We start from the raw sequence: 19,274 nt of genomic DNA, 5'->3' as shown, positions 1-19,274 counted from the left end.
GCCAGATTCTAAATACCTAGTTCTATATGTGGGCTTCTCAAAAGTCCCAGAGTTCTTAAGACAAGAAAATCAGAGACCTCTTCCCCCAGAAATCAAGGCAGATGTAGTTTTATACAACGCCCATCCGTTGGTGCTGGTTGTTGAATGAATCATGACATGTGAGGTTCCTATCATTCAGAGGCTGTTGCCATATGAATGCTGCAGAAGCCATCTGCTCTGCTTGTGTTCATGTTAGCATCTCAGCCTACCTGCATTCCACCTTCCTTTTACGCCTCTGTCAACTAAGCTTTAACTCTTGGTAAAGGCGAAAATAATCTAAACCCCGAAGCAGTGTCTCGGAGTTTCTCGACTATGTCCCCTAGAGAGTCCTATTGTTGATTGTGTTATTGATACTCTAGTTAATCTTGACTATCTTACTATTCACCAATTAATCGGGTTTCATTCTGCATGAGATTGTACCAAAGCAGAACTGACTCCACGGTTCTTGAAGCCCTGACTGGTTATCAGAACACATATAGATAGAGCTGCCCGGGTTTATATCCACGTCCTATCTATGTGCTACAACCAGGAAGGCAGATACAGATAGAACTCCCCAGATTTATCTTCACGTTCTGTCTATGCGCTAGGAAGGTAAACGTCTCTGTTTACAGCTCAAGTTTAAAGAGAAAGCTCTATGAAACCCCTAATTTGTTATTTTAATAATCAGGCCTAGCACTTTCTGGACTGTAAATGTATTATATAATGCTTTCGGGCAGATATTAACCTTTCTGTTACTCCATTCCTCCATCGAGGGAAGAGAAACAGAATGAATCCTAGCCAGATAAAGTTGTCACCCGGCAGATTAACATTTTCTGTGCCGCCAAGTCGACAACCTTCATATATCTTGTTGCCACGTCTCTAGATTGGTCTCACAGTCTAGCACTATGGCTACATTTAGAAAATGCACATCATCTCGGAGTCAAATAAAATGTTAGGTTGTATTATTACTATGTCTCAATTAAGTACATAAGGATGTTCTCGTTTGTATATGTTTATTAATGCACTACTCATTATTTCATGCTGCTGCACAGAGAGATACGTGGGTGTCCAAGGTATATATTATTTGTTTGTCATTTTGATTAGTTTATGTAATACTGCAACATGTTTTACTAATTAACCTGATGTCATTTTTAATCGACCGGCTTTTCGAGTACTTTGCAAGTAGAATGTGAAAAGAACATTATTGTGCTGACTTCAAATCATTACAAACAATGGGGGATATTAAGCATATACAGGGAAGTGTTGCAAAAAGGGTGCGAGTAAACTAACAAACTTTATCAAGAGTTAGAGTACGATGATCAACGCCATAAAGGACAGCAGAAACAAGTTATCGTTAATTCAGCAAATTAAACGTCAAACAAAAAAAAAGCGGGAAATGACAATGTTTGGGAAACTATTTAATATTTTGTTAATTCAACTACTACTTTAAAATTGGTTCTATTTCATTAATAAAAAATTAATTCCAATGTCTTATATAGTATTATATAGTGCCCCAATCTGCAAGTACTATAAGTAAAACAACTGAAAAGATATTTTGTTCTATGTACGTTCCTTATGTACATTTCTAAATGTACATTCCTTAATCAGATCATGTCTGTTTAGTACCTTGTTCTACGGCGCGGAAGCATGGACTTTCAAACAGAACAATATAAAAGGCATTGAGAGTTTCGAGATGTGGTACTATCGACGAAGATTAAGAATAAGTTAGGTTGACCGAGTCACATATGAAGAAGTATTAAGTGGAATGGACAAAACGCCCGAAGGATTAATTACCATAAAAAAGAAAAAATTGGAATACTTGGGCCATCGAATGTGGGAACAAAAATACACGTTTCTACAAAATATAATACACCCAAAGATTAGAGGCCGAAAGAATCCGGATCTTAGAAGAATGTCCTGGACGAGAAATCTAAGAGAGTCGTTTGGTTTCTTCAAAAATGAACTGCTGTAAACAAAGTTCGAATAGCCTTAATGATATACAATCTCTGACAGGGAGCAACAGAAAAAAGAATATTCCTTAAAAATTAAAAAAATATGATTTTACGTTTTCTATTACGGAAATTGTCGTTTTTCGGGAAAATTATATTTTTATGTTATATACTGTCAGCATCCTTATTGAAGTAATTCGAATTATCTCATCTTGTAATTTCCAGACTAATGAAAAGTACAGGATGACCAATGTCTTAAACAGGAAATAATTCTAAACTATTAGCAGTCAATAATTTATTATATTCATAAAATATTAAAGGTCTAATACTAATTTATTTATCATACTAATTATTTTTCTGTGAAGGTACTTCAACTTTACCAAATATCTAATTTGAATCACGGTTTGATGATGGTCGGTCCAAGTGGTTCCGGTAAGAGTTCGGCATGGAGAGTTCTTCTTAAAGCTCTTGAACGGTTCGAAGGCGTTGAAGGAGTTGCACACGTCATCGATCCAAAAGCTATTAGCAAAGAGGCACTGTATGGTGTTTTGGATCCCAATACCAGAGAATGGACAGATGGTCTTTTCACTCACATATTAAGGTATTATCAGCTAAATATTTTATTAAATACTGTTTTAATATTATTGTTGCATAAATATTCGCTTATAAACGTGAACGTTACTACGGGATGATTGTACAAAATCGTGAAGTGTTTCATTAGCTAGTTAGGCGGTCTGGTAAGCCCTGTGTTTATATAGAAAATATAGAATTAACTTGTTCATTGTTAATTAAAGCAATAAAAATGAAATGTATATGGTTGTAAATATAACAACAATCAGTTGGTAAAACTCAACACAATTATCAGCACAAAGTGAGACTACTTACCTTTTGTTGTAATCCTCGTTGCAGAAAATGTTTGTATTCCTGGCAGAACCGTGCTTTAGCTCTACTCGCAGTTAAAAGCAGCAAGGAGTAAAGCTTCTAAGTCAAGAAAACGCGTGGGAAATAGTCGATCTCTCGCTTCTCAGCTTTATCGAAGTAATAAAAAATCGAAAACACTTGCGAGTTTATTGATATTGCCAAACTATACGATTCGGGATTAAAATTAATTAGTTTTCCCACACATTTGGTTCTCAAATTGCAGCTTTCATATAAGATGTAGAAATGCCAATTTTAACGCAAGAAATTTAAAGATTATAACAAACAATGAAGTAAGTAACTAAATAAGGTCGTATGTTAAAAATATTAAGAATAATAAAAAATAAAATATTCGCGTAAGCACTAAATACTTTTCCAAACACCATTGATTGCAGCATTACTGCAATATAAATACGCCATATAAAATTGCAAGTCAATCCTGATAGTAGTTGATTGTATGTAAACAGTATGACGCAGATTGGAGTTTACCTGGAGTTAAAAATAATAGGAAAAATAGACCATTTTACTTCGAAAAAATTGTTAACATCGGTCGAAAACCGTTTTACAATAGTGTATGGAGTGTCGTCATGAAAAGCTGTGTCACATTGCTAATACTCTAAAGATATCAGAGGAATAATTGATACATCTTGTACCAGGAAATGAACATGAAAAATCTTCAAGATGAGTATCAAGGACCACGAACGCATTATACGTATAACACTTTAAAAAAAAATGTTGGACGCATTTTAAGAAAAACAAAACCGTCTTTCTGAATTGATACGTTACAATGGATGAATCATGGTTTCACCACGACTCACTTGAAACCAAACACAAGTATGAGCAGAGAAGGCGAAGGTGGTACCATTGACGAGAAAGGTCCTAACGTCGGCGTTTTGAGATACAACAAGAATGGTCCTCATTTACCATTTGAAATAAAAACTGGATAGTACAACTTACTATCAACTTCTAATGAAACTGAAGACAGGCATTCATCAAAATAGACCCGAGGAAGACCAAAATTCTTTTACATTAGGAATTTAAGGAACCTAGACTATATAGTGTGGGAACACATGTATTGGAAGTATAATATATTGATATAAAAGGAGATTAGGTTATAAGAAACATAAATTATGATTTTCACAGCCATAAACCACAATAAGTGATGGAAAAATGAAAAAAAGAAGGTGGAAACATGAAAAAGACAGGAGAAGAATGTACTAAAAACTGTCATGCTTTAGGAAAAAGTCAAGGACATCAGTTGAGACTCCTAACGCATTGTTACGTTCAACTGGAAGAATAGAATAAATATAGAGTTCGTCTGATCAAGATGACTAAATTAACTGCTTATTATTTAAAAGAAGTTGATCATAAGAAGTTACTAATTTAAATAAAGCCAAGGAAGAAAGCTTGTACCATACATAGTGAACTAAATTACTAAGAAGTAAACTTAGAACACTGATAGACTATGTGACTCGAAGGCACTATTGCTCAGTCCTAGTTGATTATGAGCGGGGTCGTTCATAAAGGTGAGAAACACAAGACAAAAAAAGGAACAAGGAAGAGAATAACTCTTAAAAAAAAGAAAAAAGGGCGCCACTGTTTTTAAATATTTATATCCCAAAAAACAGCAATAGGATATTCATAAAACAAATATAAAGACTAAAAAGACTGGTGATATCAAAATGGAAAATGGAATGAAAATATTAACGAAGTATAAGTATCATTCAAAAAAAGCATTCAATCAAATAAGAAATTTTGAGAAGAAATGAGAAAAAAATAAGATATGCCAAGAAAAAAAAGTTAAAAAATAAAAATCTACCCTAAAACTGCTCTGGAACACACGTAGAATCGTCATTCACATCTTGATGCAAAACAAAAAAATAAAATGAATTGAATACATGGTCTTTTTTTTATGAAAAATATTTACATAGATAAAGTACCGTTAGTTATCGTTTCTAGGTGGTAGAAATAATCAGAACTCCTCTAACGGGATCACTAGGTGGGTTCTTTGATGGCATTTCGGGAAGACCTTTAAAGGGATTATTTAGAATATTTGCAAACAAAACGTAATGGAGTCTTTGCCGACATTTTGACAATATCTTTAAAATCGATTATTTAGAATATTTCCATAATAATGCTAAAGCGGTAGCGAATTTAGTAGATTTATCGAAGGAAGTTTTACATAGTTAATGGTTGTTTTATTAACACGGCATAAAACATTTTTTTAAGAAATACTTAGCAAAAATAAACTGATATACTGAGCTTATACAAAATTTAGTAAAATAAACGAAATTTAGACAAAATCTAAGGTATTGGCTTTTTGACACATTACAACATGAGACAGAAGAACAAGCAAATTCTCTAATAAATCTATATAATTTGAATCATTATGGCACAAAACAGTAATTTGAAACATCTAAGAAATAACTAGGTAGCAGATGTAAAATTATATCTACAAAATGAATAACCAACGGCATATCTCCTTCGTTTCTACAAGAATATTAACGTTCATTGGTTATGTCACTTATGTCGACAATATGGAGAGGCTAATGGTGCAGTGAAAACAGTCTACTCTCAAAAGATGAGTAAAATCTCAGAATTCATAATTACTGCACATATGCCAATATTTTAATAAAAGAAAATATAAAATTACAAAAAGCCTTTCACCAAGGAGTTGGGAGAGCATTTGCTGCAATTTTTGTTTGTCTTAATCAATTTATATTATTTAATAGAAGAGGGCAATGGAAAGAGCAATGTTAGCTATAGGACTGTCAGATAAAAAGAGGAACAACTAGGTAAGATCAAAAACAAGGGTCGAGGATATCAGATCAAAAATTGCCAAATTCAAATGCAGCTTCGCAGACTACATTGCTAGACAAAAAGACACAAAAAGTTGGAAAGCCACAATACAACATTGCAGACTTTACAAAGGTAGACGACCAAGAGGAAGACCACATATGAGATGAGTAGATGACAAAAAATAGGAGCCGGAACAAATTGGAAGTATGTTGCTCATGATAGAGATCGATGCAAGGAGTTGGGAGAGGTCTATGTCCAAAATGGACGACAGAAAGCTAAGAAGAAGAATAGAAACCTCAATTATGTTTCCGCGTTTATTATCTTCTACATTTTATTGGGGTTGACGAATAAAATTGTTATTCTCTATTCATTGAACTCAGTACCAATTGTCTAGTAAATTTAGTTCTTAATTTGGTGCTATGTTGGTCAAATTTTGAATTCAACCGGAAGTGACTAGAAGTTAATATACAACTAAGCACACGTGCTGATAGTAATATCAATAAATTGTAACTTAAAACTAACAAATTATTCACATGCAGTTTATCAACAAAATAAACCTGTATCAATTAAAACAATAAAACAAAGTTTAAATATTTATTTTTGCAATTTTTGACAATCTTGTATAGATCAATATTTACAAATGGAAAGTTTTTAATCAAAATTAATGATTATATACTTCCATTATTCAGGATTATTTTCGATTTTTTTTTTCAATTAAAGAAGTCTGATAAATAAAGTAAGGTTATTTCAGCTATTAGTAATGAGTTGTAGGAATCTTTAAGTTGTATGTTTCCAAAACGACTCGAATCGAATATAAATAGTAATTGTTTATTGCAGAAAAATTATTGACAACGTCAGGGGAGAAATTAACAAACGACAATGGATCATCTTCGACGGTGACGTCGATCCGGAATGGGTAGAAAACTTGAATTCAGTACTTGATGACAACAAATTGTTGACTTTGCCCAACGGTGAACGTCTTTCCCTTCCTCCAAACGTTAGGGTTATGTTCGAGGTGAGCCACAATATTTCTAAATTGGAGAATTGACTCAATTGTTTATTGTACATAAAATATTTGAAAGAACGTTGTTAAAACTTTTCTTCTAAACATTTTTTAGGTTCAAGACTTGAAATATGCGACACTAGCCACGGTTTCTCGTTGCGGTATGGTCTGGTTCTCTGAAGATGTGTTGTCAACTGACATGATTTTCGAAAACTATATCCTTCGTTTGAGGAATATACCCTTGGAAGAAAGCGAAGATAGCAGCTTTGGCAAGAAATCCGACAAAGACGATATGCTTTCTCCCACTCTTCAACTACAAGTCGATGTTGTTAATCTACTACAGCCGTACTTATCACCCGATGGTCTAGTCGTACGTTGTCTGGAATATGCGATGGAACAAGAACATATTATGGACTTCACACGCCTTCGAGCACTCAGTTCATTATTCTCTATGTTAAATCAAGCCGTAAGAAACGTTCTTCAATATAATCACATGCATCCCGATTTTCCATTAACCAATGATGTCTTAGAGAAATATGTTCCAAAATGTTTGATATATTCCATCCTTTGGAGTTTCGCTGGAGATGCCAAACTGAAGATTCGTTCTGATTTAGGAGATTTTATCAGATCTGTAACAACAGTACCTCTTCCTCCAGACAACAACATGCCCATAATCGACTACGAGGTCACCATCGAGGGAGAATGGTCGCTTTGGTCCAATAAAGTGCCACAAATTGAGATCGAGACTCACAAGGTCGCTTCACCTGATGTTGTAGTTCCCACTTTGGATACAGTAAGGCACGAATCCTTGCTTTATACTTGGTTAGCTGAACATAAACCATTGGGTATGTATTTTGAAGTAATTCATGATTTTTTGTAGTAATGTTGCTAGCAGTAAATACGAGGGTTGTCTTTTTAGCCATAAAATATAGAGACAAAGTACTTTATTGCTTTTTAAAATATGTCCCACTAAGATCGACACTTTTGCATATGTTCAAACCAATTGGTAAAACAGTTATTTCAGTCTTCAGTTGCACCTGCAAAATCGCTTTTTTAAAGGCGTCGATGGCTTCTTCTGGCGACCGGAATCGCTGCCTACTCATTGAGTTCTTGATCTTTGGGAACTTGAAGAAGTCGATGGGACTTAGGTCTGGGCTATACGGTAGATGGTTCCAAAAACCCTATTGTCTTTTGGGTAGTGTGAGCACTTGTGTTGTCCTGATGTAGGATGATTCGCCGTTGTGTGTTGCTTTGTCGGAGTTTCGCGATAACTTCTGGTGAACAAATGGTTATATACCAATCAGAAGTAACCGTTCCTTGATCTTTTAAAGTAATTGTTGCCACATAACCAGATTTTCACAAAAAAGTTGCGACTATTTTCTTTAACACACTTCGAAAACGGATCACTTTTGTTTGTTTTTCCTCATCGTGAAACACCCACACAGGGATTGGCGTTTACTGTCCGGTGCGTAGGAGTAAATCCAAGATTCATCGCCACTAACAATACTGTAAACGTTTTTTGAGCTTCCTTTGTTGAACGGTTCCAATGTTTTTCGACACCAATTGACGCGAACCGCTATTTACTCTTCTGTGAGCAAATGAGGGATCCAACGGGAAACCAACTGAAATGCCCAAAGATGGCCCTATCTCCCGGTATGTTACACGGAAGTAATTCTTAATTAGCTGACAAACCGCGGCCACGACGACCACGTTGAAATTCACAATACCAGCAGGAATTAGTTGACTGGTCTGATGCTTCTTTCCCAAACACAGAAACCATTCCAGTGAGACTTTGCCGTTGTGATAGTCCTCTCCGAAAATTGTAAAAAATTATTCCAAGTGTCTATTTGGTACCCTTCTCCCATTTATCTATTTTCTTTAGCTTCATTAATTCTATGCTTTTCCTGCTGATTTTCTTAATTGAAACACCACTTTCTTCTCCATTCTTTCTGTTTTGTCTTGCTCCCTGCTTTAACATATCTGATGTTAAACTTTGAGCTTTTTTTTTGTTAAGTATAAAGGCATTTCAGTTGACATATACATTGATTTTCAGTAACGAGTATTATTACGATATGTGGCAGTTAAATAACCGCAGTGGTGCTACAAAATATTTTATTGATCGCCAATTACATTACAAAGTTCATTCCCTTCAATGTCTCTCCTTTCCGATCCCTGCAACGCTCCATACGACTTCAATATTGTTGAAAGCGGTGCTAGAAGTCAGCGTCTAGGGAACCTCCTTCGCTTTTGATTTTATTGCTTCCACACTGTCATATCTTGTTTCCTTAAGCTCAAAAAAAAAATAATGAAATAAAATAAGTCACAGGGGTGGGTTGGGTAAATATGAGATTCTTTTGCTCTGGGGTGAGAAGTATTGGCACAATTCTCGTGAAAAATTTCTGCTTGTTCAATGATTTATGTAAAATCTGACGAACCCCATCTTTGTTAATTAATAATATTTTAGCAACAGCTCGGATATTCAGACAATTATTTTTGCGAATAGTTTAATCAATTTTCTTGATAGTGTCGTCTGTTTAATGTAGGTGGTCTTCCATTGCACGGGATAGCCTTCGGTCGTTTCATGTATCTCCTTAAACTTTTTAACTCACTCAAAAACTTGTATGCGCGATGGCACGAGCTGCTGTAGCGGTTTTTCTCAGTTTGTTAAAAAGCTTACTTATCTCGCTTATTTATTTGGCACACTTCGTGTTTTGCTATCAATATAATACAAAATACTTTTAATAATTATAAAACTTAATTTTTGATGAACATCTATTTTCCTTTTAGTATTATGTGGGCCACCCGGTTCTGGTAAAACGATGACTCTATTCTCCGCCTTAAGGGCTTTACCTGATATGGAAGTTGTTGGCTTGAACTTTTCATCTGCTACAACTCCTGAATTGCTTCTGAAGACATTCGACCACTACTGTGAATACAGAAAAACGCCTAATGGTGTGGTTTTGTCACCAATACAGGTAAGATTTTTGTTTGTTTTATTGTATGTACTTTTTTATTATCCTAATAAAATAATTATTGTATTTAAATACGTTGGGTTTTGGACAATATGCCTTTTTAAAAGGGTTAATAATAAAATAATAATAAATTAGGAAGATAAATTTGGTTGGGTGAAGGTTTGAAACAATCATTTTTCGGCTTTCCCTTTTTTTTTGTACCCCTTTGACTATTTGACATTTATTTTAACTTCTCTTCTCAATTAAATTCTTTCTTATATTATGTTCTTAGATATTATGATAATGGATGATGTCTTTATTAGTCATGTTATTTTTATTTTCCATGACGAGTGCACATCAAAAGTCAAACATGAGGGAGCCCTTTGCTAACAAATAAAAAGGAGTGAGGCAAGGCTGAATTTTGTCACCAACACTGTTTATAGTAGATTGCATAGTGAAACTTATTGAAAACAGAAGGATAGGCACACAGAAAAGTGGCAACATAGCAAATATGCAATATCTGCAGAATAGTTTTTTTAGATTGGACCGGAGAAACAATTTTACTAAAAATAAACCATAAAGCAAACAAAAATACAAATAGAAAAAAATATATACTAGACGAAAAATGGGACAAGTAGAAGAATTACATGAATTACAGAAATTTATTCTCAGGTATTCTATTCAGGTGTTTTCAAATTTTTCTGCGGACTCAACGTAATTCAAAAAGACACAGTGGTGTCCTTTTAGTCATCTAATTTAGAGGTCGCTAAGTAGCTTACCACTCTTGTCATGAGAGAAAGTACCTGACTTACTCTTTTCCAGCCTGTCTTCGGTTCTATCTGTACCTGATAATTTCTCAATAAAGACAGACTTTTAGAGAGAATATACAGGCATTCATGTCATTAATATACTGCCAGTAAAGGGGCAGCACGGGTTCTGCGTATTTTCCCATGTTAAATCCCATAAGAAATCGCTAAGGTCCATTCTGCTCGTTTTTGACTCTTTTTGTGGTGGAGGCGCGACGGCTTATCGGATCGTGACGTGTGTGGTATCGTCGGAAAGGGGGGGTAACGAATAAGTTAACACAAAAAACAAAGATGGCGGCATTGTCAAAAGGACACTAAGCTTGTAACGTCTAAACGGCTCAACGTACAACAACGTGCAAGGTATCGATGGAAAGGGGAGGGGGTAGCGAATACGTTAACATAAAAAACAAAGATGGCGGCATTGCCAAAAGGACACTAAGCTTGTAACGTATAAACGGCTTAACGTACAACATGCGAAGTATCGTTGGAAAGTAAGTAACGTTTTAATCGTTACATAGTAAAATCAGTAGTAAATGCAAAAGAACGATGGAAAAGGAACTAAAAGAAAATAACAGACCGAAATAAAAAGGAAGCAAGGGAATGGAAAATTCTGAAAAATACTAATGGACGGGATGTGCACACGAGGTTAGTAGCCTCGCTGTCAGTATATTTTGTAGTTTAAACATTGTAAGGTGCCTTTGCTCCAGTGAGAGCCATATATGGCGGTGAATCAAGTTATTTTAATTCTTAGTCCAGGTCTTTATTGTTTTTAATTTCTTTGTTAATTCACTGCTTAAAATTCTACCGTTTGCGTCTGTGTTTTTATATCTTTTTAATTCTCCTAATATGGTTTTAGCAAATATAACTTTATTTAGCCTATTTTTTGCAAAAGCGTTTTTTGTATTATATTTTGAAATATATATTTTATCTATTTAACTCTTCAGGACTTTTCTACACGAATGTCAATACTGATAACTCAAGTTTGTTTTTTTCTTTCCATATCTTTCAAACGTTTGCTTTTGTTATTTTATTAGCTATAGTATAAGTTCGTGGGTTCTGTATTTTTAATGTTTATTTCCACCTTCAATTTTTTATAACTCATATCCAGATTTTCATCATCTCATTGTACATCGAGAGTCCGTCTTATTCTTTTATGCCTAAATCACTTTTTTATATTGACAATTTATGTAAACAAGTCATTTGAAAGTGTTAATTTTTTACAAATTTATTTATTAAATAAATTTGTTTTTCTAAATTCCTACGTTATTTATCTTTTAAATGGATTGACCATGGTAGTATTCAAAAGTATAAACTTTTATTTATTTTGTAGCTGGGCAAATGGTTGGTGCTATTCTGTGACGAAATTAATTTACCAGACATGGACAACTACGGCACCCAACGTGTTATAATGTTCCTGCGTCAAATCGTGGAACAGAAAGGTTTTTACAGAGCCTCAGATCAATCCTGGGTCTCACTAGAACGTATACAATTCGTTGGTGCTTGTAATCCTCCAACTGATCCCGGCAGGAAGCCTCTATCCCACCGATTCCTGAGACACGTACCCGTTATTTATGTCGATTACCCAGGAGAGACATCTTTGAAACAGATCTACGGTACTTTCACCAGAGCTATGCTAAGGTTGGCGCCTGGTCTGAAAGGTTATGCCGAACCATTGACTAATGCTATGGTTGAATTTTATTTGGCATCTCAAGATAGATTTACTCAAGATATGCAACCTCATTATGTATATTCTCCAAGAGAAATGACGAGATGGGTAAGAGGAATTTGTGAAGCTATAAGGCCTCTTGATAATCTTCATGTTGAGGGTAAGTTAATTTTTTGTTTAAAATCGAGTAATTATTTTGTAAAAAAAGATATGAAACTTTTATAGTTTGAATATATTTTAAATTTCTTAGGTTTGGTAAGGCTTTGGGCCCACGAAGCTCTTCGGCTATTCCAAGACAGATTAGTCGAAGACACCGAAAGGCGTTGGACCAACGAAAACATTGATGCTGTAGCCTTAAAACACTTCCCATCAGCTAACTGTGAGAAAGCTTTGGAAAGACCCATTCTTTACAGCAATTGGTTATCTAAGGATTATGTACCTGTTGGAAGAGAACAACTACGAGAATATGTAAAGGCCAGACTAAAAGTTTTCTACGAAGAAGAGCTTGATGTTCCTTTGGTGCTGTTCGATGAGGTGTTGGACCATGTTTTAAGGATTGACAGAATATTCAGGTAAATAATATCGAAAAACGACTCACTTATAATACCTAATATAAGACTACATAAACCATTCAACTTTATTTCTGAATATTTTATAGTTCCTTTTAAATATTAGTTCACGATGTTGTCATTATTGGCATTACAAAGGAAAATTTAATACTTAGTCTTAATATCTGCATTGTTCTATACATTTTGTAGTTTCTTAATATGAAATCTTTGCTTTGTTTTTTTTTGTCGTCTTAAGATCGTATAGGCTATTTAGCCTCGATGCATCTCAATAACAAAACCTTTTGTGCAAGACCTTAATTAAATTCTATTAAATTCTTAAATTCTAGAATGCTAATACTTCTAGCAAAATTATTCAGCTTCCTAGTTCTATTATTTATCGCCAGGATGTAATAGTAGCTTCTTCTAGGAACTAAAGCTCACTCATTTTTTTTGTTGGGTTATTGCTGTGACGTTATGGATATTAGAGAGGGGAAAGTTAAATCTGAATTGATCTCTAGTAGAGTCCGTGCTCTAAAAAAATATTACATCGCTATAAGTTTTCAAATATTCAGAATGACGGTATTAGATTTTTGTTTCGATACAGTGCAGCGACAACCGCTGATACGTATTTCGACCTCCTTAGGTCTCGTCAGAACGGTATAGTCACTGCTCTGAACCAAAACAAAAATCTCTCCCGTCCTAGACAATAGTTATTAAAATAACTATATACGGACGTAACTACGCCATCTAAAAACAAAAAGAGAAATCAAACGATTTCTACCTAGCGAAACCGAATTCAAATCTTAATTTCAAATATTCCTTTATAACCTCTAGTTCTGAAACCAAAGTGATGAAGCTTAGTCAGAAAGCGACCGAAGGCAGCAGTATAATTCAAAGGCCAATGGGGCAATAGCACTTCTCTACCTTTAAGATTTAAGTTTACCATTAATTTTACTATTCTTTAAACTGTTATGACTTAACACTGAATTAAACTCGTGTTTTGTTATTTTCAGGCAACCTCAAGGTCACTTACTACTTATCGGAGTTTCTGGTGCTGGAAAAACAACTCTGTCCAGATTCGTAGCTTGGATGAATGGTTTATCTATATTCCAAATTAAAGTACACAACAAATACACTGCGGAAGATTTCGATGAAGATCTAAGATCTGTTTTGAGAAGGAGTGGATGCAAACACGAAAAGATTGCTTTCATTTTGGACGAGTCCAATATGTTAGATTCCAGTTTCTTGGAAAGAATGAACACTTTACTAGCTAATGGTGAAGTTCCTGGACTTTTTGAGGGAGATGAATATACAACTCTTATGACCCAGTGTAAGGAAGGTGCCCAAAGGGAAGGTAAGAGGAATTCAATTTTATAAACTTATTGAAATATAGATGATTTGATATTTTAAACTCTCTTATCTTTATCGTTTAAAATTGAGCATTTCTTCAACTGTCAAATTATTTCTAAACGTATATTTAGTGAAATATACCAATGTGAATATAATGTGAATACAATTTTTGTAACTTGTAGTCATAAACTACCCGTTTGAGAAAGTATTAGATAATATTCAATTCATAGATTTTGACTCGGGTAAATTTAAGCAATGAAGTAGGTTATAAAGAGAGAAAGAGAGTAAAATTATTGATTTTGTTAATATGTATTATATATCATTTATTTTTGTAAAGGTTTAATGTTGGATTCCAATGACGAATTATACAAATGGTTTACACAACAAGTAATGCGTAATTTGCATGTTGTCTTCACCATGAATCCTTCTACCGATGGTTTGAAAGATAGGGCCGCCACTTCTCCGGCTTTGTTCAACAGATGCGTCTTGAACTGGTTCGGTGACTGGTCAGATGGAGCTCTCTTCCAGGTTAGTGGTTTTAATTGTTTTCATAGTCTACAGTACTGAATTTTTGTTTCTTCATTAATTAAGGAAATATTGTTTATCAAACTATTTTCTAAAATTATTAATTACTTTTTTATTGTTAATAGGTTGGTAAAGAATTCACGAACCGTTTGGATCTTGAAAAACAAAGCTGGAGATGTCCAGACTTCTTCCCGGCTGCTTGCAATCACATCTCAGCGTCTCCCACTCATAGAGAAGCTGTCATAAATGCCTGTGTGTATGTACATCAAACTCTTCACAAAGCCAACAGCAGATTGGTCAAGAGAGGAAGCCGTACCATGGCGATTACTCCAAGACATTACTTAGATTTTATTCATCATCTCGTTAAACTGTACAATGAGAAACGCTCAGATCTGGAGGAGCAGCAGTTGCATTTGAATGTTGGTCTGAATAAGATCGCCGAAACTGTAGAACAGGTATGCATTTAAATCATCAACGGTAAATAGGCGAAATTATCAAGCATTATTGGGAAAAACTTAATAATAAATTATTTTTAGGTTGAAGAAATGCAAAAGAGTTTGGCCGTCAAATCTCAGGAGCTACAGGCCAAAAATGAAGCTGCCAACGCTAAACTCAGGCAGATGGTGAAGGATCAACAAGAAGCCGAAAAGAAGAAGGTACAGAGTCAAGAGATTCAGCAGCAGTTGGCTGAACAAACAATTCACATTGAACAGAAACGGTCAGAAGTAATGGCTGATCTAGAACAGGTCGAACCTGCCGTTATTGAAGCCCAACTAGGTAAGATATTTTTATAACTTTACTTCCAAGATAATTTAAACGGTGATTTGATGAATTGATAAACTTTGGTTTCTTAAATCCTTGAAAATATTTTGTATTCTATTTTGAATAAAAATTAGCAATAACAGAACGAAGTAGTGCTATTAAAAGTACAAAATCTCATCATTTAAGATCATAAAGATCTAGTGACACAATCACTGAATTGTGTACATAATATTTAATCTGAAGAAGGCATTTCAACAACCACATCAGTCTCAAGTCCTTGGCAACATTGTACCATTTTACTAATAATTTTTGGTGGTTATCAGTGTCATATACAGTAGTCAAGTCAATGTAAGCCACGATCAATCATAACAGACATTCTGTTGAGTAACATTCGTTCAAAAACTTGAAAAAATTGCACAATAAGGAAACTAGTCGGGAGGTTTTTGATTTAAGTCGGCACTTTGGTCTCAAAAATGTAACTACTCTGCGTTTGTACTATAGTTTAAGTATTTTAAAGCTGTTTAGGCACGAAGCAATAACCAGTTAGTTGTTTCCCTTCGGTTCAGTCCTAATATCATCCAAGCCTGTTCCTTTACGAACTTTCATTATAAAAATTTCTACTCGTTCAAGAAAGTTCTTCATGAGTCAAGGGCAAAAGTAACGACTTGAAGATTATATTCATTGTCTACATTACGTTGTAGTCCTAGCTTATGTTACCTTCCCAATGTTTTTCTATTCAACAAAAGGTGGTGTTCAATCTGATGAGGTTTTATTTTTGTTAGTCCTGTTATCTACATGTAGACAGTGCTTTCATTAACTCCTTGCCTAGCTCAATAGTTTCATCGAAAAATGCGCATATGTTTCTTGGTATGTTTGCAGTATGGTTTTAGCATTGCTATGAATATTTCTATATATTCTGACCGGCAACCTCTTGGGGCATGTTTCTTAGATACCTTTTTATGAGGCAACAAGGCGAACAAAGCTTTTGTAGTTTTCTGGGGTATTGATCTTAATTTGACTACTTTTTCATCTAATTCTTTGGGGAAATCATTTCACTCTGCTTTTTCAACTTTCAACCCTCACTTACTTCACTAGGCAGCTAATACCTTACAAATTATGTCTAAATGGTGCTCTGGAGATCGGGTATGTAACGGTTGTGTCTGTTAATTTCGCTGTTGACAAATATACTACCCCTTCTCAATTGCTAACTGTTAAAAATGTGACAACTTTGGATTGTAAATTGGCTGAAGGTATTTTTGTCCTACTCACTTCTTCAGGTCTTTAATATTCTGATCCTTCCTTTATAACCCTATCTATTAGTAGTATGACAGCTACAATCTCCCATTTTATTACATTTTTGATTATTGAAGTGGGTTGGTTGTCGGAATAGAAATTAGGTATTGGATAGCTTTTAGACATATTTTAGCAGATTGCGTTTAACAGTGAGAATGTCAATATCATTATCGCATTTATTCTCGTCACAGATTTTAGATAATACATCCTCCTTATGTAAGGATATTCCTTCAATGTTTATTGAATTCTTCGTTAAAGGTATACGATGAAGTAAACCCTTAAAAGAGAAGAAAATTTTCAAATGAAACTGTTTCAAAATATATTCTTTGTTCCTTCTTTTTATAAAGTATCAGATAATTATTTTTTAGAAACCTCTTTCCTTGGATACACTGTGCCATAATCGTATATTTTCTCTATCCTCCAAAATTCCACTGTTTATTGATTTGTACTTAATATTTTTATTGGATTGTACTTACGTATTTTTTATTTTTAGCTGTAAAATCTATCAAAAAACAACAGTTGGTAGAAATCCGTACTATGGCCAACCCACCAGCTCTTGTGAAGTTGGCTTTGGAATCTATTTGTTTACTGCTCGGTGAAAATGCAAGTGATTGGAAATCGATCCGTGCTGTAATTATGAGAGACAACTTCATCAACACCGTGGTTAACAACTTCAACACGGAAGATATTAGGTAAAATTAATTAAAATATTGCTATTCTTAACGTTTATAATTGCAATTTTTCAATTTTAGTGACGATGTAAGAGAAAAAATGAAGAACCGCTACCTTAGCAATCCAGATTACAACATTGATAAGATCTACCACGCCAGTAACGCTTGCGGCCCACTTGTCAAATGGGCTTGTGCGCAAGTTCAATACGCAGACATGCTGAAAAAGGTGGAGCCTCTCCGTGAAGAACTAAAATCTCTAGAACAACAAGCTGAAACCAATCAAAAGAGAGGTGAAGATGTTAAAGCACTCATTAGCCAATTGGAACAGAGTATCGCTGCTTATAAGGAAGAATATGCACAACTTATAGCTCAGGCGCAGGCTATTAAGACTGATTTGGAAAATGTACAAGCTAAAGTAGACAGGTCAATAGCTCTTTTGAAATCTCTGGTCATCGAAAGAGAAAGATGGGAAGCCAGCAGTGAGACTTTCAGATCCCAAATGTCTACCATCATCGGTGACGTTCTTTTATCTGCTGCGTTTATAGCATATGGCGGTTACTTTGATCAGCATTACCGACAAAATCTGTTTAGCACTTGGTGCCAGCATTTAACTCAGGCCAGCATCCAATACAGAGCAGATATCGCAAGAACGGAATATCTTTCCAATCCAGACGAAAGACTTAGATGGCAAGCTAATGCTTTACCAACGGATGATTTGTGTACTGAGAACGCTATTATGTTGAAGAGGTTCAATAGATATCCTCTTATTATTGATCCTTCTGGTCAAGCTACCGAATTTATAATGAACGAATTTAAGGATAAGAAGATTACCAAGACTAGTTTCTTGGATGACTCTTTCAGGAAGAATTTAGAATCTGCTTTACGTTTTGGTAACCCTCTTCTTGTCCAAGACGTTGAAAATTATGATGCTATTCTTAACCCAGTACTCAACAGAGAATTGAGAAGAACTGGAGGTCGTGTCTTGATCACATTAGGTGACCAAGATATCGATTTGTCACCATCGTTTGTTATCTTCTTATCAACTAGAGATCCTACTGTAGAATTCCCACCTGATATATGCTCTCGAGTTACTTTTGTTAATTTCACAGTTACTAGAAGCTCTCTCCAGAGCCAGTGCTTGAATCAAGTGCTTAAAGCCGAAAGACCAGACATTGATGCTAAGCGTTCAGATTTATTAAAACTACAAGGAGAATTCCACTTACGACTGAGACAACTAGAAAAATCTCTATTACAGGCTTTGAACGACGCGAAGGGTAAAATCTTGGACGATGACAGTGTTATTACCACTCTAGAAACCCTGAAACAAGAAGCAGCAGAAATTGGCCAGAAAGTTGAAGAAACCGATAAAGTTATTTCTGAAATTGAAACTGTATCTCAACAATATCTACCGTTATCACAGGCTTGCAGTAATACCTACTTCACCATGGACAGTCTTAACCAAGTTCATTTCTTGTATCAATATTCACTCAAGATGTTCTTGGATGTTTTTGCCACTGTTCTGCATAATAACGCTCAGCTGGATGGAATCAGCGATTACCAAGCTAGATTGAACCTCATCACCTCAAATTTATTCTCTGTAAGTATATTTTAAATTAAGTTTAAAGTGAGATTTTAAAGAACTTTTTACTGTCAACAATATTATTTTTATGTTGTACTTATCAATATTATTACTAGCTACGTACTATGTTATTTTACTTGCAATTATTGTTGATGTTTATGCACTCTTGCTATACATCAATTGTTGGGATTTTGGGACTATTCAAATAATTCGTTTCCACTTCCATATTAAAGAGTTCTGTTGATATTTATCACTTTCTGGATTCGTCAATCAACAACATGTATATATTTTCTCTTTCCCTCTGCCTCTCTCGCAACTTATTTGTTATCGCTCATTCTCGCTTGCTGTCTATATCTCTTTGCCCCCATTTTTGTCTATCGCCCTCCCTCCCTTTATCTCACCCTCTTCTCCCACTTCCTTACTCTCACTAGGGGTG

The 19,274-nt window shown here is 34.9% G+C and overlaps 1 protein-coding gene across 4 annotated transcripts in view; it reads left to right on the top strand.

Moving 5' to 3' along the window:
* Dhc64C (dynein heavy chain, cytoplasmic) overlaps window positions 1–19,274 on the top strand; it is an 84,854-nt gene that overhangs the window by 54,763 nt on the left and 10,817 nt on the right. For 2 of the 4 annotated variants that reach the window (XM_072522541.1, XM_072522539.1), the window contains 13 exons: window positions 1,071–1,091; window positions 2,333–2,568; window positions 6,522–6,699; window positions 6,803–7,532; window positions 9,475–9,662; window positions 11,775–12,270; window positions 12,361–12,682; window positions 13,672–14,012; window positions 14,346–14,536; window positions 14,659–14,988; window positions 15,070–15,310; window positions 17,082–17,280; window positions 17,341–18,856. In XM_072522541.1, the coding sequence (XP_072378642.1) occupies window positions 1,071–1,091; window positions 2,333–2,568; window positions 6,522–6,699; window positions 6,803–7,532; window positions 9,475–9,662; window positions 11,775–12,270; window positions 12,361–12,682; window positions 13,672–14,012; window positions 14,346–14,536; window positions 14,659–14,988; window positions 15,070–15,310; window positions 17,082–17,280; window positions 17,341–18,856 (4,989 nt within the window). The remainder of the gene's footprint in view (window positions 1–1,070; window positions 1,092–2,332; window positions 2,569–6,521; window positions 6,700–6,802; window positions 7,533–9,474; window positions 9,663–11,774; window positions 12,271–12,360; window positions 12,683–13,671; window positions 14,013–14,345; window positions 14,537–14,658; window positions 14,989–15,069; window positions 15,311–17,081; window positions 17,281–17,340; window positions 18,857–19,274) is intronic. The other 2 variants (XM_072522542.1, XM_072522540.1) reach the window with 1 other exon arrangement.

The sequence above is a fragment of the Diabrotica undecimpunctata genome, chromosome 2, assembly GCF_040954645.1.
Source record: "Diabrotica undecimpunctata isolate CICGRU chromosome 2, icDiaUnde3, whole genome shotgun sequence".
NCBI lineage: Eukaryota > Metazoa > Arthropoda > Insecta > Coleoptera > Chrysomelidae > Diabrotica > Diabrotica undecimpunctata.
The sequence above is the reverse complement of the archived record's forward strand: the minus strand, read 5'-3'. Positions and strand labels throughout refer to the sequence as shown.